At 41.0% G+C, this 20,082-nt stretch overlaps 1 protein-coding gene and 25 non-coding genes across 26 annotated transcripts in view; 18 read left to right on the forward strand and 8 right to left on the reverse strand.

The window, feature by feature from the left end:
• The first annotated feature begins 158 nt into the window (after positions 1-158).
• On the forward strand, positions 159-231 carry trnar-ucg (transfer RNA arginine (anticodon UCG)). The gene has a single exon. It is a non-coding gene; the product is annotated as a tRNA-Arg (tRNA).
• A 258-nt stretch (positions 232-489) lies between these two features.
• On the reverse strand, positions 490-562 carry trnaa-agc (transfer RNA alanine (anticodon AGC)). The gene has a single exon. It is a non-coding gene; the product is annotated as a tRNA-Ala (tRNA).
• A 101-nt stretch (positions 563-663) lies between these two features.
• trnai-aau (transfer RNA isoleucine (anticodon AAU)) lies at positions 664-737 on the forward strand. The gene has a single exon. It is a non-coding gene; the product is annotated as a tRNA-Ile (tRNA).
• A 220-nt stretch (positions 738-957) lies between these two features.
• Positions 958-1,030, forward strand: trnar-ucg (transfer RNA arginine (anticodon UCG)). Its single transcript has one exon. It is a non-coding gene; the product is annotated as a tRNA-Arg (tRNA).
• A 432-nt stretch (positions 1,031-1,462) lies between these two features.
• On the forward strand, positions 1,463-1,536 carry trnai-aau (transfer RNA isoleucine (anticodon AAU)). Its single transcript has one exon. It is a non-coding gene; the product is annotated as a tRNA-Ile (tRNA).
• A 220-nt stretch (positions 1,537-1,756) lies between these two features.
• trnar-ucg (transfer RNA arginine (anticodon UCG)) lies at positions 1,757-1,829 on the forward strand. Its single transcript has one exon. It is a non-coding gene; the product is annotated as a tRNA-Arg (tRNA).
• Positions 1,830-2,087: 258 nt separating this feature from the next.
• Positions 2,088-2,160, reverse strand: trnaa-agc (transfer RNA alanine (anticodon AGC)). The gene has a single exon. It is a non-coding gene; the product is annotated as a tRNA-Ala (tRNA).
• A 101-nt stretch (positions 2,161-2,261) lies between these two features.
• Positions 2,262-2,335, forward strand: trnai-aau (transfer RNA isoleucine (anticodon AAU)). The gene has a single exon. It is a non-coding gene; the product is annotated as a tRNA-Ile (tRNA).
• Positions 2,336-2,555: 220 nt separating this feature from the next.
• Positions 2,556-2,628, forward strand: trnar-ucg (transfer RNA arginine (anticodon UCG)). The gene has a single exon. It is a non-coding gene; the product is annotated as a tRNA-Arg (tRNA).
• Positions 2,629-2,886: 258 nt separating this feature from the next.
• Positions 2,887-2,959, reverse strand: trnaa-agc (transfer RNA alanine (anticodon AGC)). The gene has a single exon. It is a non-coding gene; the product is annotated as a tRNA-Ala (tRNA).
• A 101-nt stretch (positions 2,960-3,060) lies between these two features.
• trnai-aau (transfer RNA isoleucine (anticodon AAU)) lies at positions 3,061-3,134 on the forward strand. The gene has a single exon. It is a non-coding gene; the product is annotated as a tRNA-Ile (tRNA).
• Positions 3,135-3,354: 220 nt separating this feature from the next.
• On the forward strand, positions 3,355-3,427 carry trnar-ucg (transfer RNA arginine (anticodon UCG)). The gene has a single exon. It is a non-coding gene; the product is annotated as a tRNA-Arg (tRNA).
• A 432-nt stretch (positions 3,428-3,859) lies between these two features.
• On the forward strand, positions 3,860-3,933 carry trnai-aau (transfer RNA isoleucine (anticodon AAU)). Its single transcript has one exon. It is a non-coding gene; the product is annotated as a tRNA-Ile (tRNA).
• A 220-nt stretch (positions 3,934-4,153) lies between these two features.
• Positions 4,154-4,226, forward strand: trnar-ucg (transfer RNA arginine (anticodon UCG)). The gene has a single exon. It is a non-coding gene; the product is annotated as a tRNA-Arg (tRNA).
• A 258-nt stretch (positions 4,227-4,484) lies between these two features.
• trnaa-agc (transfer RNA alanine (anticodon AGC)) lies at positions 4,485-4,557 on the reverse strand. The gene has a single exon. It is a non-coding gene; the product is annotated as a tRNA-Ala (tRNA).
• A 101-nt stretch (positions 4,558-4,658) lies between these two features.
• On the forward strand, positions 4,659-4,732 carry trnai-aau (transfer RNA isoleucine (anticodon AAU)). Its single transcript has one exon. It is a non-coding gene; the product is annotated as a tRNA-Ile (tRNA).
• A 220-nt stretch (positions 4,733-4,952) lies between these two features.
• On the forward strand, positions 4,953-5,025 carry trnar-ucg (transfer RNA arginine (anticodon UCG)). Its single transcript has one exon. It is a non-coding gene; the product is annotated as a tRNA-Arg (tRNA).
• A 258-nt stretch (positions 5,026-5,283) lies between these two features.
• trnaa-agc (transfer RNA alanine (anticodon AGC)) lies at positions 5,284-5,356 on the reverse strand. The gene has a single exon. It is a non-coding gene; the product is annotated as a tRNA-Ala (tRNA).
• Positions 5,357-5,457: 101 nt separating this feature from the next.
• On the forward strand, positions 5,458-5,531 carry trnai-aau (transfer RNA isoleucine (anticodon AAU)). The gene has a single exon. It is a non-coding gene; the product is annotated as a tRNA-Ile (tRNA).
• A 220-nt stretch (positions 5,532-5,751) lies between these two features.
• trnaq-uug (transfer RNA glutamine (anticodon UUG)) lies at positions 5,752-5,824 on the forward strand. The gene has a single exon. It is a non-coding gene; the product is annotated as a tRNA-Gln (tRNA).
• Positions 5,825-6,082: 258 nt separating this feature from the next.
• Positions 6,083-6,155, reverse strand: trnaa-agc (transfer RNA alanine (anticodon AGC)). The gene has a single exon. It is a non-coding gene; the product is annotated as a tRNA-Ala (tRNA).
• Positions 6,156-6,256: 101 nt separating this feature from the next.
• Positions 6,257-6,330, forward strand: trnai-aau (transfer RNA isoleucine (anticodon AAU)). Its single transcript has one exon. It is a non-coding gene; the product is annotated as a tRNA-Ile (tRNA).
• Positions 6,331-6,550: 220 nt separating this feature from the next.
• trnaq-uug (transfer RNA glutamine (anticodon UUG)) lies at positions 6,551-6,623 on the forward strand. The gene has a single exon. It is a non-coding gene; the product is annotated as a tRNA-Gln (tRNA).
• Positions 6,624-6,881: 258 nt separating this feature from the next.
• trnaa-agc (transfer RNA alanine (anticodon AGC)) lies at positions 6,882-6,954 on the reverse strand. The gene has a single exon. It is a non-coding gene; the product is annotated as a tRNA-Ala (tRNA).
• A 101-nt stretch (positions 6,955-7,055) lies between these two features.
• On the forward strand, positions 7,056-7,129 carry trnai-aau (transfer RNA isoleucine (anticodon AAU)). Its single transcript has one exon. It is a non-coding gene; the product is annotated as a tRNA-Ile (tRNA).
• A 9,398-nt stretch (positions 7,130-16,527) lies between these two features.
• tbc1d32 (TBC1 domain family, member 32) overlaps positions 16,528-20,082 on the reverse strand; it is a 103,387-nt gene continuing 99,832 nt past the window's right edge. The window contains exons 32-33 of the mRNA XM_053337413.1: positions 16,793-16,914; positions 16,528-16,642 (exon numbers count right to left, since the gene is read on the reverse strand). Coding sequence (XP_053193388.1) covers positions 16,528-16,642; positions 16,793-16,914 — 237 coding nt within the window. The remainder of the gene's footprint in view (positions 16,643-16,792; positions 16,915-20,082) is intronic.

Consider the following 20,082-nt stretch of genomic DNA (forward strand, 5'->3'; position numbering starts at 1 on the left):
TTTCAGCTCAACTCAAAGAATGTGCAACACTGCCCCATCACCTCACACATGGATCCCATGAAGGCAAAAGCTTGATCTTCCAGATCTTGCTTCTCCTCACTGTTTGTCGGTAGACTCGGACCTTCGCCCCGTTCAAATGTACACGTCACTGTCTGCATGACCACGTGGCCTAAAGGACAAGGCGTCTGACTTCGGATCAGAAGATTGAGGGTTCGAATCCCTTCGTGGTTGTCTGTCCTCTCTTCTGTAGTACTTGTGTCTGTTCAGGAAGAAATATTCCAATGAGAAGCTTTGAACACCAAGCAATGGGACAGTGCTGATTATGGATGAAAACAAGACATAGTCACAGAGATGAAGGTGTGGAAATATGACAGTGCAGAGGTGTGTAACCTTCCTCTGATTTTTATGGGGACATTCAGCAGGAGGAATCCTTTGAATGAAGCCTTGGTGTGTTTTCTTCTTGAGAAGAGACAACAGAAAAGAAGCTAATGGAGAATGCGGGCATCGATCCCGCTACCTCTCGCATGCTAAGCGAGCGCTCTACCATTTGAGCTAATTCCCCTTCTTCAAGACTTTAGCAAGCCTGGTTCGCTCGATGTTTGAAAGCAAAGGAATGTCTTTCATTGTATAAGGGACGTGGTTGTAGATAGAAAGGCAGCAACGGGCCTGTTAGCTCAGTTGGTTAGAGCGTGGTGCTAATAACGCCAAGGTCACAGGTTCGATCCCTGTACAGGCCAGGCTTCATTGTTGCAGAGGGAGAACATCTGGTGAAGACCTTCAGATGTAAAGCTGGCAGTGTTTTCAGCTCAACTCAAGGAATGTGCAACACTGCCCCATCACCTCACACATGGATCCCATGAAGGCAAAAGCTTGATCTTCCAGATCTTGCTTCTCCTCACTGTTTGTCGGTAGACTCTGACCTTCGCCCCGTTCAAATGTACACGTCACTGTGTGCATGACCACGTGGCCTAAAGGACAAGGCGTCTGACTTCGGATCAGAAGATTGAGGGTTCGAATCCCTTCGTGGTTGTCTGTCCTCTCTTCTGTAGTACTTGTGTCTGTTCAGGAAGAAATATTCCAATGAGAAGCTTTGAACACCAAGCAATGGGACAGTGCTGATTATGGATGAAAACAAGACATAGTCACAGAGATGAAGGTGTGGAAATATGACAGTGCAGAGGTGTGTAACTTTCCTCTGATTTTTATGGGGACATTCAGCAGGAGGAATCCTTTGAATGAAGCCTTGGTGTGTTTTCTTCTTGAGAAGAGACAACAGAAAAGAAGCTAATGGAGAATGCGGGCATCGATCCCGCTACCTCTCCCATGCTAAGCGAGCGCTCTACCATTTGAGCTAATTCCCCTTCTTCAAGACTTTAGCAAGCCTGGTTCGCTCGATGTTTGAAAGCAAAGGAATGTCTTTCATTGTATAAGGGACGTGGTTGTAGATGGAAAGGCAGCAACGGGCCTGTTAGCTCAGTTGGTTAGAGCGTGGTGCTAATAACGCCAAGGTCACAGGTTCGATCCCTGTACAGGCCAGGCTTCATTGTTGCAGAGGGAGAACATCTGGTGAAGACCTTCAGATGTAAAGCTGGCAGTGTTTTCAGCTCAACTCAAGGAATGTGCAACACTGCCCCATCACCTCACACATGGATCCCATGAAGGCAAAAGCTTGATCTTCCAGATCTTGCTTCTCCTCACTGTTTGTCGGTAGACTCGGACCTTGGCCCCGTTCAAATGTACACGTCACTGTCTGCATGACCACGTGGCCTAAAGGACAAGGCGTCTGACTTCGGATCAGAAGATTGAGGGTTCGAATCCCTTCGTGGTTGTCTGTCCTCTCTTCTGTAGTACTTGTGTCTGTTCAGGAAGAAATATTCCAATGAGAAGCTTTGAACACCAAGCAATGGGACAGTGCTGATTATGGATGAAAACAAGACATAGTCACAGAGATGAAGGTGTGGAAATATGACAGTGCAGAGGTGTGTAACCTTCCTCTGATTTTTATGGGGACATTCAGCAGGAGGAATCCTTTGAATGAAGCCTTGGTGTGTTTTCTTCTTGAGAAGAGACAACAGAAAAGAAGCTAATGGAGAATGCGGGCATCGATCCCGCTACCTCTCGCATGCTAAGCGAGCGCTCTACCATTTGAGCTAATTCCCCTTCTTCAAGACTTTAGCAAGCCTGGTTCGCTCGATGTTTGAAAGCAAAGGAATGTCTTTCATTGTATAAGGGACGTGGTTGTAGATAGAAAGGCAGCAACGGGCCTGTTAGCTCAGTTGGTTAGAGCGTGGTGCTAATAACGCCAAGGTCACAGGTTCGATCCCTGTACAGGCCAGGCTTCATTGTTGCAGAGGGAGAACATCTGGTGAAGACCTTCAGATGTAAAGCTGGCAGTGTTTTCAGCTCAACTCAAGGAATGTGCAACACTGCCCCATCACCTCACACATGGATCCCATGAAGGCAAAAGCTTGATCTTCCAGATCTTGCTTCTCCTCACTGTTTGTCGGTAGACTCTGACCTTCGCCCCGTTCAAATGTACACGTCACTGTGTGCATGACCACGTGGCCTAAAGGACAAGGCGTCTGACTTCGGATCAGAAGATTGAGGGTTCGAATCCCTTCGTGGTTGTCTGTCCTCTCTTCTGTAGTACTTGTGTCTGTTCAGGAAGAAATATTCCAATGAGAAGCTTTGAACACCAAGCAATGGGACAGTGCTGATTATGGATGAAAACAAGACATAGTCACAGAGATGAAGGTGTGGAAATATGACAGTGCAGAGGTGTGTAACTTTCCTCTGATTTTTATGGGGACATTCAGCAGGAGGAATCCTTTGAATGAAGCCTTGGTGTGTTTTCTTCTTGAGAAGAGACAACAGAAAAGAAGCTAATGGAGAATGCGGGCATCGATCCCGCTACCTCTCGCATGCTAAGCGAGCGCTCTACCATTTGAGCTAATTCCCCTTCTTCAAGACTTTAGCAAGCCTGGTTCGCTCGATGTTTGAAAGCAAAGGAATGTCTTTCATTGTATAAGGGACGTGGTTGTAGATGGAAAGGCAGCAACGGGCCTGTTAGCTCAGTTGGTTAGAGCGTGGTGCTAATAACGCCAAGGTCACAGGTTCGATCCCTGTACAGGCCAGGCTTCATTGTTGCAGAGGGAGAACATCTGGTGAAGACCTTCAGATGTAAAGCTGGCAGTGTTTTCAGCTCAACTCAAGGAATGTGCAACACTGCCCCATCACCTCACACATGGATCCCATGAAGGCAAAAGCTTGATCTTCCAGATCTTGCTTCTCCTCACTGTTTGTCGGTAGACTCGGACCTTGGCCCCGTTCAAATGTACACGTCACTGTCTGCATGACCACGTGGCCTAAAGGACAAGGCGTCTGACTTCGGATCAGAAGATTGAGGGTTCGATTCCCTTCGTGGTTGTCCGTCCTCTCTTCTGTAGTACTTGTGTCTGTTCAGGAAGAAATATTCCAATGAGAAGCTTTGAACACCAAGCAATGGGACAGTGCTGATTATGGATGAAAACAAGACATAGTCACAGAGATGAAGGTGTGGAAATATGACAGTGCAGAGGTGTGTAACCTTCCTCTGATTTTTATGGGGACATTCAGCAGGAGGAATCCTTTGAATGAAGCCTTGGTGTGTTTTCTTCTTGAGAAGAGACAACAGAAAAGAAGGTAATGGAGAATGCGGGCATCGATCCCGCTACCTCTCCCATGCTAAGCGAGCGCTCTACCATTTGAGCTAATTCCCCTTCTTCAAGACATCAGCAAGCCTGGTTCGCTCGATGTTTGAAAGCAAAGGAATGTCTTTCATTGTATAAGGGACGTGGTTGTAGATGGAAAGGCAGCAACGGGCCTGTTAGCTCAGTTGGTTAGAGCGTGGTGCTAATAACGCCAAGGTCACAGGTTCGATCCCTGTACAGGCCAGGCTTCATTGTTGCAGAGGGAGAACATCTGGTGAAGACCTTCAGATGTAAAGCTGGCAGTGTTTTCAGCTCAACTCAAGGAATGTGCAACACTGCCCCATCACCTCACACATGGATCCCATGAAGGCAAAAGCTTGATCTTCCAGATCTTGCTTCTCCTCACTGTTTGTCGGTAGACTCGGACCTTGGCCCCGTTCAAATGTACACGTCACTGTCTGCATGACCACGTGGCCTAAAGGACAAGGCGTCTGACTTCGGATCAGAAGATTGAGGGTTCGAATCCCTTCGTGGTTGTCTGTCCTCTCTTCTGTAGTACTTGTGTCTGTTCAGGAAGAAATATTCCAATGAGAAGCTTTGAACACCAAGCAATGGGACAGTGCTGATTATGGATGAAAACAAGACATAGTCACAGAGATGAAGGTGTGGAAATATGACAGTGCAGAGGTGTGTAACCTTCCTCTGATTTTTATGGGGACATTCAGCAGGAGGAATCCTTTGAATGAAGCCTTGGTGTGTTTTCTTCTTGAGAAGAGACAACAGAAAAGAAGCTAATGGAGAATGCGGGCATCGATCCCGCTACCTCTCGCATGCTAAGCGAGCGCTCTACCATTTGAGCTAATTCCCCTTCTTCAAGACTTTAGCAAGCCTGGTTCGCTCGATGTTTGAAAGCAAAGGAATGTCTTTCATTGTATAAGGGACGTGGTTGTAGATAGAAAGGCAGCAACGGGCCTGTTAGCTCAGTTGGTTAGAGCGTGGTGCTAATAACGCCAAGGTCACAGGTTCGATCCCTGTACAGGCCAGGCTTCATTGTTGCAGAGGGAGAACATCTGGTGAAGACCTTCAGATGTAAAGCTGGCAGTGTTTTCAGCTCAACTCAAGGAATGTGCAACACTGCCCCATCACCTCACACATGGATCCCATGAAGGCAAAAGCTTGATCTTCCAGATCTTGCTTCTCCTCACTGTTTGTCGGTAGACTCTGACCTTCGCCCCGTTCAAATGTACACGTCACTGTGTGCATGACCACGTGGCCTAAAGGACAAGGCGTCTGACTTCGGATCAGAAGATTGAGGGTTCGAATCCCTTCGTGGTTGTCTGTCCTCTCTTCTGTAGTACTTGTGTCTGTTCAGGAAGAAATATTCCAATGAGAAGCTTTGAACACCAAGCAATGGGACAGTGCTGATTATGGATGAAAACAAGACATAGTCACAGAGATGAAGGTGTGGAAATATGACAGTGCAGAGGTGTGTAACCTTCCTCTGATTTTTATGGGGACATTCAGCAGGAGGAATCCTTTGAATGAAGCCTTGGTGTGTTTTCTTCTTGAGAAGAGACAACAGAAAAGAAGCTAATGGAGAATGCGGGCATCGATCCCGCTACCTCTCGCATGCTAAGCGAGCGCTCTACCATTTGAGCTAATTCCCCTTCTTCAAGACTTTAGCAAGCCTGGTTCGCTCGATGTTTGAAAGCAAAGGAATGTCTTTCATTGTATAAGGGACGTGGTTGTAGATGGAAAGGCAGCAACGGGCCTGTTAGCTCAGTTGGTTAGAGCGTGGTGCTAATAACGCCAAGGTCACAGGTTCGATCCCTGTACAGGCCAGGCTTCATTGTTGCAGAGGGAGAACGTCTGGTGAAGACCTTCAGATGTAAAGCTGGCAGTGTTTTCAGCTCAACTCAAGGAATGTGCAACACTGCCCCATCACCTCACACATGGATCCCATGAAGGCAAAAGCTTGATCTTCCAGATCTTGCTTCTCCTCACTGTTTGTCGGTAGACTCGGACCTTCGCCCCGTTCAAATGTACACGTCACTGTCTGCATGACCACGTGGCCTAAAGGACAAGGCGTCTGACTTTGGATCAGAAGATTGAGGGTTCGAATCCCTTCGTGGTTGTCTGTCCTCTCTTCTGTAGTACTTGTGTCTGTTCAGGAAGAAATATTCCAATGAGAAGCTTTGAACACCAAGCAATGGGACAGTGCTGATTATGGATGAAAACAAGACATAGTCACAGAGATGAAGGTGTGGAAATATGACAGTGCAGAGGTGTGTAACCTTCCTCTGATTTTTATGGGGACATTCAGCAGGAGGAATCCTTTGAATGAGGGCTTGGTGTGTTTTCTTCTTGAGAAGAGACAACAGAAAAGAAGGTAATGGAGAATGCGGGCATCGATCCCGCTACCTCTCGCATGCTAAGCGAGCGCTCTACCATTTGAGCTAATTCCCCTTCTTCAAGACATCAGCAAGCCTGGTTCGCTCGATGTTTGAAAGCAAAGGAATGTCTTTCATTGTATAAGGGACGTGGTTGTAGATAGAAAGGCAGCAACGGGCCTGTTAGCTCAGTTGGTTAGAGCGTGGTGCTAATAACGCCAAGGTCACAGGTTCGATCCCTGTACAGGCCAGGCTTCATTGTTGCAGAGGGAGAACATCTGGTGAAGACCTTCAGATGTAAAGCTGGCAGTGTTTTCAGCTCAACTCAAGGAATGTGCAACACTGCCCCATCACCTCACACATGGATCCCATGAAGGCAAAAGCTTGATCTTCCAGATCTTGCTTCTCCTCACTGTTTGTCGGTAGACTCGGACCTTCGCCCCGTTCAAATGTACACGTCACTGTCTGCATGACCACGTGGCCTAAAGGACAAGGCGTCTGACTTTGGATCAGAAGATTGAGGGTTCGAATCCCTTCGTGGTTGTCTGTCCTCTCTTCTGTAGTACTTGCGTCTGTTCAGGAAGAAATATTCCAATGAGAAGCTTTGAACACCAAGCAATGGGACAGTGCTGATTATGGATGAAAACAAGACATAGTCACAGAGATGAAGGTGTGGAAATATGACGGTGCAGAGGTGTGTAACCTTCCTCTGATTTTTATGGGGACATTCAGCAGGAGGAATCCTTTGAATGAGGGCTTGGTGTGTTTTCTTCTTGAGAAGAGACAACAGAAAAGAAGGTAATGGAGAATGCGGGCATCGATCCCGCTACCTCTCGCATGCTAAGCGAGCGCTCTACCATTTGAGCTAATTCCCCTTCTTCAAGACATCAGCAAGCCTGGTTCGCTCGATGTTTGAAAGCAAAGGAATGTCTTTCATTGTATAAGGGACGTGGTTGTAGATAGAAAGGCAGCAACGGGCCTGTTAGCTCAGTTGGTTAGAGCGTGGTGCTAATAACGCCAAGGTCACAGGTTCGATCCCTGTACAGGCCAGGCTTCATTGTTGCAGAGGGAGAACGTCTGGTGAAGACCTTCAGATGTAAAGCTGGCAGTGTTTTCAGCTCAACTCAAGGAATGTGCAACACTGCCCCATCACCTCACACATGGATCCCATGAAGGCAAAAGCTTGATCTTCCAGATCTTGCTTCTCCTCACTGTTTGTCGGTAGACTCGGACCTTCGCCCCGTTCAAATGTACACGTCACTGTCTGCATGACCACGTGGCCTAAAAGTTCACTCCACTAAAAAAAGCCTCAGCCCCTGTGTGTGTAGAGCGGACGCACAGAAACTGGGGAATAATGCCATTTAAAAAAAAAAAAATTTGATCACATTTTATTGACAATAATAATTCAGTACAAAAGCAGTTATTAATGTACATTACAAAGCAATGAACAGCAAATTACGGAAATTACGTAAACGGGCCGTATGTGGTTTGTTCCCTGTGTGTTACGTTACGTGTTGGACTAAATACATGTTGACTTATTGAGGAAAGTATTTCGGTTAGAAGGAAACGGATTTTCATATTTCATCACAATGGATATTTGGCGAGCTGTACAGAAAGTCCCGAGTCATAAGATGATCGTTGTGGATAAAGGGAAGACTTTGAAGGTATGTAGCATTATAGCTGTTAGCTTCCTTTAGCTCAGTGGCTAGCCGAGCTAATCGCTAATACTATTACGGCTGTGAGCAACCATATAATTGGTGAGTGGTCTTGAATGAATCAGGAGAATCTAAGCTTTCTAACAATGTATGGCATGAATATATATGTTTAAGGGTTGGTGTTTAAAACATTGAGAACCTCCGACTCGTCCCGTGGGCGGAACCGCGTGTTTTAGGATCGGGTTAAATCCTCTCATGGTTGATTGTCTGCCCTTCATGTTGGAGCTGTATGTGTCTGTTCAGGAGTGAATATCTTAATAAGAAGCTTTGATCATGTACATGGCCAACCCTAACCCAACACCTGGGAGGAATAGTCAGAAAATATTACTATCATGTACTTTCCTTACCATGTTGTATTGATCACTAGTTTTATCGTATAGTCATGGGGGAGTGTGTGGACTGCAGTAGATAAAGGAGGGAGGAAGAAGGAAGGAAGGAAGGAAGGGAGGAAGAAGGTAGGAAAGGAGGGAGGGAGGGTGGAAGGAAGGAAGAAGGAAGGGAGGAAAGGAAGGAAGGAGGGAGAAAGAAGGAAAGGAGGGAGGAAGAAGGAAGGAAAGGAGGGAGGGAGGAAGGAAAGGGGGAGGAAGGGAGGAAAGGAAGGAAGGAGGGAGAAAGAAGGAAAGGAGGGAGGAAGAAAGGAGGAAAGGAGTCATGGGGGAGTGTGTGGACTGCAGTAGATAAACTGACATATTTGTGTGTGTGTATATGTGTGTGTGTGTGTGTTTGTGTGTGTGTGTCACTGTTCTCACGTCACACGCTCCTTCACTCTGCATTGAGAAAGGTCAACGAGAGGAGAAGTGTCATTAGCGTAGCAACAAACGTCTCCTCAGCAGAGACGTGAACAAACTCAGAAACCCACAGACGGCTGCTGTGAACATGACGGATGAGAGGAGGAGAAGAAGAAGAGAATATAATAACCCCAGTGGAAGGAAAGGAAGGATGAGAGGAGGAGGAGGAGAAGAGAATATAATAACCACAGTGTGACTTTAGGAAAGAAGGAAAGGAGTAAGGAGGGAGGGAGGGAGGACAGGAGGAAGGAAGGAAAGAAGGAAAGGAGTAAGGTGGGAGGGAGGAATGAAGGAAGGAAAGAAAGGAGTAAGGAGGAAAAGAGGAAGGAAGGAATGAAAGAAGGAAGGAGGGAGGGAGGAAGGAAAGGAGGAAGAAAAGAAGGGAGGAAGGAAGGAAGGAAAGGAGTAAGGAGGGAGGGAGGACGGGGGGAAGGAAGGAAAGGAGTAAGGAGGAAAACAGGAAGGAAGGAAGAAAAGAAGGGAGGAAGAAGGAAGGTAGGGAGGGAGGAAAGGAGTAAGGAGAAAAAGAGGAATGAAGGAAGGACGGAAAGAAGGAAGGGAGGAAGGAGGGAGGGAGGATGGGATGAAGAAGGAAGGAAAGGGGGAGGAAGGAAGGAAAGGAGGAGGAAGGAAGGGAGGGAGAAGGAAAGAACGAAGGAAGGAAGGAAGGAAGGAAGGAAGGAACAGTCAAAACAGACGGGGTCAATGTGACCCAGGAGGACGACAGGAGTGGCACTGTTTCCTCAGGCCTCTGCTTTTTATGTGTGTGTGTGTGTGTCTGTGTGTGTGTGTGTGTGCGTGTGTGTGTGTGTGTGTGTGCGCGTGTGTGTGTGTGTGTGTGTGTGTGTGTGTGTGTGTGTTTAGGCCAAATGCAGGAAATTATTAATTTTTTTCTATTTCATTTTAATCTAACCTGTAAAAATACCAGAAGCACTTAAAGTGATTGTGTGACTGCTGGGGGAAAATAATCAGTGAGTTTCATTTCAAATACTAATAAATGTAGTGTCGCTGGTTGATGAACAGATCTCAGGTTATTTTAGATATGCCTCGGATAGATGATTTAATCCTGATTTCACAGGAAGAGTAATCTATTTAAATTACTTCCTTCAATTTAAAGGAAGTAATTACAGCAGCATAGAAATAGAAATCTTATTTGTGCGCTAGAGGAGAAAACAACATCACCTTCATGGCTCAGGAGTCACACAGACAGGAAGCTGCTCTGCTACATGGTTCATATTATAATGCAGATATTATAGTAAAGAAAAATACAGACACTGATATTAACATTAAAGTTTGTTCTATACTTTTATTCCAACAGTTGTATAAGAAAGCCTTTTTTGATTTGGTGGGTCTGCCTTGATTTAAACCATTGACTGGATCGCCCCCTGCTGGCTGGCTGTAGTATAGCTGATAAGTCCCGCCCCCTGATAGATGGCTCCAGTATAGCTGATAAGTCCCGCCCCCTGCTGGATGGCTCCAGTATAGCTGATAAGTCCCGCCCCCTGCTGGCTGGCTGCAGTATAGCTGATAAGTCCCGCCCCCTGCTGGATGGCTCCAGTATAGCTGATAAGTCCCGCCCCCTGCTGGCTGGCTCCAGTATAGCTGATAAGTCCCGCCCCCTGCTGGCTGGCTGCAGTATAGCTGATAAGTCCCGCCCCCTGCTGGCTGGCTGCAGTATAGCTGATAAGTCCCGCCCCCTGCTGGCTGGCTCCAGTATAGCTGATAAGTCCCGCCCCCTGCAGGCTGGCTCCAGTATAGCTGATAAGTCCCGCCCCCTGCTGGCTGGCTGCAGTACAGCTGATAAGTCCCGCCCCCTGCTGGATGGCTCCAGTATAGCTGATAAGTCCCGCCCCCTGCTGGATGGCTCCAGTATAGCTGATAAGTCCCGCCCCCTGCTGGCTAGCTCCAGTATAGCTGATAAGTCCCGCCTCCTCTGTGTTAGCAGATGGGACATGAGAAAAATTTTAGGTTTTTTTTTATCATGCTGATTTGTGTCTAAATGCTAATTTTTCTGAAGTTTTTAGTTAGTTAGACACTAATTGTGATGTTTTGTAAACCTTTTATTAACCCTCCTCTTAAAACTGAATCTCAACACTTTTTGGAGACTTGCTCACTATCATATTGGATGTTTTGCCTCCTCGGACCTTCTTCCTCCGAGCCGCGGCCGTCTATCATTTTACGGTAGCTGAAGTATTCCATATCCATACAGCCGACTTGGTCCTTTTAGACGGGGGGGGAAAGTTCGGGATGCTCGCCTCCTTCAGCCGTCATACAGCCTGCAGAGCTACCTGCTTGTAACAGCAACCGGAGTACGGGAGGGGTTGTACTTCACGCTGCAGCTGCACACGACCTGAGGGACCTCCACTCTCTCTCTGACCAGACGTCACATTAAAAAAACCCGCTCATACCACAGACTGTATCATACCGCAGGAACGGTGTGACGGAACATTTTAGTGGTTTTGAAACCGTGACTTTTTCATACCGTGGTAAACCTTGAAACCGGTAACTGGCCCATGCCTAGTGGAGACCTTCATCCACATTTCCATACAGTCATTGATTTAAATACTCCACTTAGTTAATATCACAGTTAGAACATGTTCTTCTCTCTGTCTGGAGCTCAACCGTGGAACATTTTACTGAGCTGAAGTTGATTCCTCACAGTTATTTTTTTGTGTATATGAATAAAATGTTCTTGGTTTTCAGCGTCAGACAGTCTGAACTAGAGGTAAGATCGGGCCTAAAAAATCCAGCCCTACCCGACCCAGGCCCGCGGGTATTAAAGCCCGACCCGGCCCGAGCCCGATCAATTAACTTGATTTGCAGGCCCGAGCCCGAAAAAACCCGAAATGTTATATTTTATTTGTGAGGACTCACAAATCAGAGCCGGACAGAGCACTGCTCCGGGAAAATGGACTGGACCCATTTGTGACGATGCCTGTGCATAATGATAATAAATTAAAGTCTTATGTAACGAATTCTCCCAGTTTAACTGTAAGATGCATGTTCTCTGACAAGGAGAGGAACAGCAGCAGGAGCGGGTCTCTGGGGTAAAGCCTCCAGAGCAGCAGGTTCACTATAGTCTTCGTTACTAAAGGCGGAAACAAACAGACTTTAAAAATCCTCCGCTGGAGACGCACGGATGAATCCATTCATACATGTTTATTAAATTAGCGAGAAAGAAGCCCTACCCGACCCGACCCAGTCCGAAATTCGGGCCGGGTCGGGCCCAAAATGTCAATTATTACGTTCGGGTCGGGTCGGGTCGGGCTCGGACTCTGGCTTAAGATCTTACCTCTAGTCTGAACTACTCTAATCTCTTTTCTTCACTCTGTTTTTTTCTCTCCAAACTTCTCCACAGCTCTGCAGAAGGAGAAGTTTTGATGACCATGAAGGCTCGATGCTCCAGACTTCGGCTCTTCAGGGAACGTCAGCCAGCAAACAACAGCCAACTTTCCTCCAAACTGATTTCTATCATTTTCGGCTCCTGAGGAAGACGTTTGTCAGTTCTGCTGCCAGACTCGGTAACCTACTTCTGTCTGTCGGAGTTGATCTCAGCTCAGAGAAGTACCCGAGGCCTTCGACATGTGTGGAGGTTCGGTATCGACTGTGTGAGTTAAAGTTTAACAGCGGTGAAGTGTTCGTCCTCAGTGTGACTCTGTAAATGTACTGATGCATAATTTACTCTTTACAGTATGAATAATTCCATCCTATCAGTCTCTGCTGGCAGGAAGTGATCTGTTGAAGAGGCTCGGTCTGGTCTGATCTGATGAGGCCGAGCACGAACTGACTGAATCAATACGGTGAAACTAGTTTAATAACTTTAACTATCATCCTGTTCCTGTTTCTCTCCTGCAGTAGATATGAGAGTTAGCTCAGATACAACAAGACTTCCACTGATGGTCAGATTAGAGCTGAGTTTTTATAAGTGGAAGAAATGCAGTTTATATTCAGACATTAGTTTATTCACCTAAAAAGGCCTTTGATGATTTCTGGCTTCAAGAAAACTTATTAGAATTAGGTCTGAGTATCAGTACTCAATACCTTTTAATGTATCAACTGAAATAAATCAATACAGTAGTATTGAAATGTCTCTGTCAAACGATACCTGCAATCAATACTTTTTTTTTTTTTTTTTAATTGGAGTACAAAAGCACCACCTCCTGACCAATCAGCTCTCTTAGAAAATGACCTGCCCATTCTTAAAAGATCCTGTTATTGGTGCTCGGATCGTGAGAGGAGCGCTTAGGAGAGAATGAGTTTTTAGGGAGATGCAATCCTTTAGATGTTCCCGATGACATCCTATACAAAAGGTACAGATTTTCAAGCAACATTAAGTTAGTTTAATAATTGACATTCAAAGTATCGCTGCAAAAGTGCAGGAAAGCAGAATTTTATTCATATTTTTTAATTGTAAAAATTGACCAAAATATATATTTAAAAAATAATCATTGAGGCACATGAGGGATATTAGTTTGTTATACAGTTGGTTTGACATCATGCACTCAAATAGTTGAAGCATAATAGGTTTGTATTCTGAATGTCAAATGAATGAATGAATCAATCCATTCAATAATTTTATCCATTTAGAAAGATCAGGCTTAGTTTGACTCTGCTGATGTTTCCTTTTAATGAGTCTCAGGTATAAATGATGTCTGGATGAAGCCGACTGGAGGAGATAAAACTGGACTCTTAAATGTTTGATGTTTTTCTTCCTGCAGAAAATAAAAAAGTCTCATTTTGCTTTTCACACATAAATTCATCACCAAATGTTACACATGGTAAAACCCATCTCTCTCTAGTCTACCTTAGTGTGCCTGCTGCCAGTTTTGGGTCAGAGCTCCAGGCTGATCTCATGTCCTGCAGTAATCCCCCAGACTCAAATCCCTAAACTCCATCAGTAAACTACCTTCCTTCCTTCCTTCCGGCTGCTGCTGTAAATCCACCGAGCTCCGCTTGTTTCGGGGCTTATTGTGACTCTCCAACCTCGGCTGCCAGCTCACTGTATCTAAGCCTCTTCCTTCCATCTCTCACTTCATCTCCCCACGGCGGGAACTCGAGCGCTGCCAAGTGTGACGGCCCTCAGAGCGCCGGACCACCACCACCACCACCACCACCACCACCTGGTCCTGAGACGAGTATCTGAGAGAGAGACTGTCGGCCATGACAGCTGAGCTCTCCTCCGTCCATGAAGTTAAAGTCAATCCTCCGAGAAACTTTTCCTCCTGGCAGAAGATTTAAAGCAGTATTTTTGTCCATTTGCAGTATTTTTGTTTTTCATTGCAATATTTTTGTCCCTTTTTCAGTATTTTTGTCTTTCTTTGCAGTATTTTTGTCCCTTTTTCAGTATTTTTTTCAGTATTTTTGAATTTTTTTTAAGTATTTTTGTCTTTCATTGCAGTATTTTTGTTTTTCATTGCAGTATTTTTGTCTTTCTTTGCAGTATTTTTTATCTTTGCAGTATTTTTTATCTTTGCAGTATTTTTGTCCCTTTTTCAGTATTTTTTTCAGTATTTTTGATTTTTTTTCAGTATTTTTGTCTTTGCAGTATTTTTGTTTTTCTTTGCAGTATTTCTTAATTTGTTTGCAGTATTTTTGTCCCTTTTGCAGTATTTTTGTCTTTCTTTGCAGTATTTTTGTATTTGTTTGAAGTATTTTTGTCTTTCTTTGCAGTATTTTGTCCCTTTTGCAGTATTTTGATTGTTTTTGCAGTATTTTTGTTTTTCATTGCAGTATTTTTGTCTATCTTTGCAGTATTTTTGTCTTTCTTTGCAGTATTTTTGTTTTTCATTGCAGTATTTTTGTCCCTTTTGCAGTATTTTTGTCCCTTTTGCAGTATTTTTGTTTTTCTTTGCAGTATTTTTGTTTTTCTTTGCAGTATTTTTGTCTTTCTTTGCAGTATTTTTGTCTTTCTTTGCAGTATTTTTGTCTTATTCGCAGTATTTTTGTTTTTCTTTGCAGTATTTTTGTTTTTCTTTGCAGTATTTTTCTGTCTTTGCAGTATATTTGTCTTTCTTTGCAGTATTTTTGTCCCTTTTCAGTATTTTTTGCAGTATTTTTGAATTTTTTTGAAGTATTTTTGTTTTTCTTTGCAGTATTTTTGTTTTTCTTTGCAGTATTTTTGTTTTTCATTGCAGTATTTTTATCTTTCTTTGCAGTATTTTTGTCCCTTTTGCAGTATTTTTGAATTTGTTTGCAGTATTTTTGTCCCTTTTGCAGTATTTTTGAATTTGTTTGCAGTATTTTTGTTTTTCTTTGCAGTATTTTTGTATTTCTTTGCAGTATTTTTGTCTCTCATTGCAGTATTTTTGTCCCTTTTGCAGTATTTTTGTATTTGTTTGCAGTATTTTTATCTTTTTTGCAATATTTTTATATTTCTTTGCAGTATTTTTGTCTTATTTGCAGTATTTTTGTTTTTCTTTGCAGATTTTTGTATTTGTTTGCAGTATTTTTGTCCCTTTTGCAGTATTTTTGAATTTCTTTGCAGTATTTTTGTCTTTCTTTGCAGTATTTTTGTTTTTCTTTGCAGTATTTTTATCTTTCTTTGCAGTATTTTTGTCTTTCCCTGTAGTATTTTAGTATTTGTTAGTCGGCCATGACTGCTGAACTTAAAGTCAATCCTCTGAGGAAGACAAACTTTTCCTCCTGGCAGCAGATTTAAAGCGGTGGAGGTGAGTTCTGTGTGTGTCACTGCTGGTATTTAGATTTAAATCAGAAGTCTGTTCGGGCTCCATCCTTCATGTAAAGCTGCATGTTTAACCAGATTAATGGATTAATAGATTAATGGAGGGATGATATGATGGTCATCTGTCAGCATTAAAAGGATCTTTACTGGCTTTAGTGGTTATTTTAGTTTGAGTGAGGGTTTTTATTTTTAGATGTCTCCATATTAACGTTGTTTTAACAGCATTTGAATAATCATCACTTGATTTCAGTGTGAAGCATCTCCTAAATATACATCTTCTTATGTCCACTTTGTTTTTAATATTCCTTTTCTCTTTGCTTCTGTCTTTTCAGATCTTAAATTTGAAGATCATTTAACCCTCCTGGAAGGGAGGAAGAAGGAAGGAGGGAGGGAGGAACGAAGGACAGAGGAAAGAAGGGAGGGAGGAAGGGAGGGAGGAAAGAAGGAAGGGAGGAAGGTAGGGGGGAGGAAAGAAAGAGAAGGAAAGAAGGACAGAAGGAAGGAAGAAAGGGGGGTGGAGGAAGGAAAGAAGGAACAGCCAAAACAGACGGGGTCAATTTGACCCAGGAGGACGACAGGAAGGTTAAAAGCATCTTTTTGAACAAGATGTTATAAACATTTATTATCAAACTTTATTGTGACACAAAAATAAAAACATGTATTAAAGGAGTCTGAATATGAACTGTAAGACTTTATTTTATTTGGGCTTTAAATGCAAATTAATGTGTTTGCTGCTTATTTCAACACTGTAGCAGACACACACACACACACACACACACACACACACACAGACACACACACACACACACACACACACACACAGACACACACACACACAGACACACACACACACACACACACACACACACAGACACAGACACACACACACACACACACACACACACACACACAGACACAGACACAGACACACACACAGACACAGACACAGACACACACACACACACACACACACACAGACACAGACACAGACACACACACACACACACAGACACACACAGCATCTTGTATCCGCTTGCTGTGATTTCCAGTCTGCAGTGTTTCATCACATTCATAAATAAATAAATATCTATCATCACATTCATGTTAAAGTTCATTTCTTCTTCTTGGTTTTCACTCCGCGGGGTCACAGACGGGTCACAGACGGTTTTCACTCCGCGGGGTCACAGACGGTTTTCATTCTGCGGGGTCACAGACGGTTTTCATTCTGCGGGGTCACAGACGGTCTGCGGGGTCACAGACGGGTCACAGACGGTTTTCACTCTGCGGGGTCACAGACGGTCTCAGACGGTTTTCACTCCGCGGGGTCACAGACGGGTCACAGACGGTCTGCGGGGTCACAGACGGGGTCACAGACGGTCTGCGGGGTCACAGACGGGGTCACAGACGGTCTGCGGGGTCACAGACGGTCCGCGGGGTCACAGACGGTCCGCGGGGTCACAGACGGGGTCACAGACGGTCTGCGGGGTCACAGACGGTCTGCGGGGTCACAGACGGTCTGCGGGGTCACAGACGGTCTGCGGGGTCACAGACGGTTTTCATGTCCGAGAGAACGATGCTCCTGTAGCTGCGCTCCAGATCCTCCATGAAGTCCAGATACCTGCTCACCTTAAAGTCCTGGATCGGCTCCTCCTGCAGGACAGAAGAGGAACTGTTTTATTAACCTGTATATGTGATCCATGAGTTAGAGAGAGCTACAGCATCAGATACATGCAGTTCACATTTAAACCACCAGGGGGCGTTTCAGTGCTGTCAATCAGTATCTTTTTTTGCAGTTTTTATCTTTTTTTGCATTTTTTATCTTTTTTTGCAGTTTTTATTATCTTTTTTTGCAGTTTTTTTTATCTTTTTTTGCAGTTTTTATCTTTTTTTGCAGTTTTTATCTTTTTTTGCAGTTTTTATCTTTTTTTGCAGTTTTTTTTATCTTCTTTTGCAGTTTTTATCTTTTTTTGCAGTTTTTTTTTATCTTTTTTTGCAGTTTTTATCTTTTTTTGCATTTTTTATCTTTTTTTGCAGTTTTTATCTTTTTTTGCAGTTTTTTTTATCTTTTTTTGCAGTTTTTATCTTTTTTTGCAGTTTTTATCTTTTTTTGCAGTATTTATCTTTTTTTGCAGTTTCTATCTTTTTTTGCAGTTTTTTTTATCTTTTTTTGCAGTTTTTATCTTTTTTTGCATTTTTTATCTTTTTTTGCAGTTTTTATCTTTTTTTGCAGTTTTTTTTATCTTTTTTTGCAGTTTTTATCTTTTTTTGCAGTTTTTATCTTTTTTTGCAGTATTTATCTTTTTTTGCAGTTTCTATCTTTTTTTGCAGTTTTTTTTATCTTTTTTTGCAGTTTTTATCTTTTTTTGCAGTTTTTTTTAATCTTTTTTTGCAGTTTTTATCTTTTTTTGCATTTTTTATCTTTTTTTGCAGTTTTTATTATCTTTTTTTGCAGTTTTTTTTATCTTTTTTTGCAGTTTTTATCTTTTTTTGCAGTTTTTATCTTTTTTTGCAGTTTTTATCTTTTTTTGCAGTTTTTATCTTTTTTTGCAGTATTTATCTTTTTTTGCAGTTTCTATCTTTTTTTGCAGTTTTTTTTATCTTTTTTTGCAGTTTTTATCTTTTTTTGCAGTTTTTATCGTTTTTTGCAGTTTCTATCTTTTTTTGCAGTTTCTATCTTTTTTTGCAGTTTTTTTTATCTTTTTTTGCAGTTTTTATCTTTTTTTGCAGTTTTTATCTTTTTTTGCAGTTTTTTTATCTTTTTTTGCAGTTTTTATCTTTTTTTGCAGTTTTTATCTTTTTTTGCAGTTTTTTTTATCTTTTTTTGCAGTTTTTATCTTTTTTTGCAGTTTTTATCTTTTTTTGCAGTTTTTTTTTATCTTTTTTTGCATTTTTTATCTTTTTTTTGCAGTTTTTATCTTTTTTTGCAGTTTTTTTTATCTTTTTTTGCAGTTTTTATCTTTTTTTGCAGTTTTTATCTTTTTTTGCAGTATTTATCTTTTTTTGCAGTTTCTATCTTTTTTTGCAGTTTTTTTTATCTTTTTTGCAGTTTTTATCTTTTTTTGCAGTTTTTATCTTTTTTTGCAGTTTCTATCTTTTTTTGCAGTTTCTATCTTTTTTTGCAGTTTTTTTTATCTTTTTTTGCAGTTTTTATCTTTTTTTGCAGTTTTTATCTTTTTTTGCAGTTTTTTTTATCTTTTTTTGCAGTTTCTATCTTTTTTTGCAGTTTTTTTTTATCTTTTTTTGCAGTTTTTATCTTTTTTTGCAGTTTTTATCTTTTTTTGCAGTTTTTTTATCTTTTTTTGCAGTTTTTATCTTTTTTTGCAGTTTTTATCTTTTTTTGCAGTTTTTTTTATCTTTTTTTGCAGTTTTTATCTTTTTTTGCAGTTTTTATCTTTTTTTGCAGTTTTTTTTTATCTTTTTTTGCATTTTTTATCTTTTTTTTGCAGTTTTTATCTTTTTTTGCAGTTTTTTTTATCTTTTTTTGCAGTTTTTATCTTTTTTTGCAGTATTTATCTTTTTTGCAGTTTTTATCTTTTTTTGCAGTTTTTATCTTTTTTTGCAGTTTTTATCTTTTTTTGCAGTTTTTATCTTTTTTTGCAGTTTTTTTTATCTTTTTTTGCAGTTTTTATCTTTTTTTGCAGTTTTTTTTTATCTTTTTTTGCAGTTTTTATCTTTTTTTGCAGTTTCTATCTTTTTTTGCAGTTTTTTTAATCTTTTTTTGCAGTTTTTATCTTTTTTTGCAGTTTTTATCTTTTTTTGCAGTTTTTATCTTTTTTTGCAGTTTTTTTTTATCTTTTTTTGCATTTTTTATCTTTTTTTGCAGTTTTTATCTTTTTTTGCAGTTTTTTTTATCTTTTTTTGCAGTTTTTATCTTTTTTTGCAGTTTTTATCTTTTTTTGCAGTTTTTATCTTTTTTTGCAGTTTTTTTTATCTTTTTTTGCAGTTTTTATCTTTTTTTGCAGTTTTTTTTTATCTTTTTTTGCAGTTTTTATCTTTTTTTGCAGTTTCTATCTTTTTTTGCAGTTTTTTTAATCTTTTTTTGCAGTTTTTATCTTTTTTTGCAGTTTTTATCTTTTTTTGCAGTTTTTATCTTTTTTTGCAGTTTTTTTTTATCTTTTTTTGCATTTTTTATCTTTTTTTGCAGTTTTTATCTTTTTTTGCAGTTTTTATCTTTTTTTGCAGTTTTTATCTTTTTTTGCAGTATTTATCTTTTTTTGCAGTTTCTATCTTTTTTTGCAGTTTTTTTTATCTTTTTTTGCAGTTTTTATCTTTTTTTGCAGTTTTTTTTAATCTTTTTTTGCAGTTTTTATCTTTTTTTGCATTTTTTATCTTTTTTTGCAGTTTTTATTATCTTTTTTTGCAGTTTTTTTTATCTTTTTTTGCAGTTTTTATCTTTTTTTGCAGTTTTTATCTTTTTTTGCAGTTTTTATCTTTTTTTGCAGTTTTTATCTTTTTTTGCAGTATTTATCTTTTTTTGCAGTTTCTATCTTTTTTTGCAGTTTTTTTTATCTTTTTTTGCAGTTTTTATCTTTTTTTGCAGTTTTTATCGTTTTTTGCAGTTTCTATCTTTTTTTGCAGTTTCTATCTTTTTTTGCAGTTTTTTTTATCTTTTTTTGCAGTTTTTATCTTTTTTTGCAGTTTTTATCTTTTTTTGCAGTTTTTTTATCTTTTTTTGCAGTTTTTATCTTTTTTTGCAGTTTTTATCTTTTTTTGCAGTTTTTTTTATCTTTTTTTGCAGTTTTTATCTTTTTTTGCAGTTTTTATCTTTTTTTGCAGTTTTTTTTTATCTTTTTTTGCATTTTTTATCTTTTTTTTGCA

The sequence above is a fragment of the Scomber japonicus genome, chromosome 17, assembly GCF_027409825.1.
Source record: "Scomber japonicus isolate fScoJap1 chromosome 17, fScoJap1.pri, whole genome shotgun sequence".
NCBI lineage: Eukaryota > Metazoa > Chordata > Actinopteri > Scombriformes > Scombridae > Scomber > Scomber japonicus.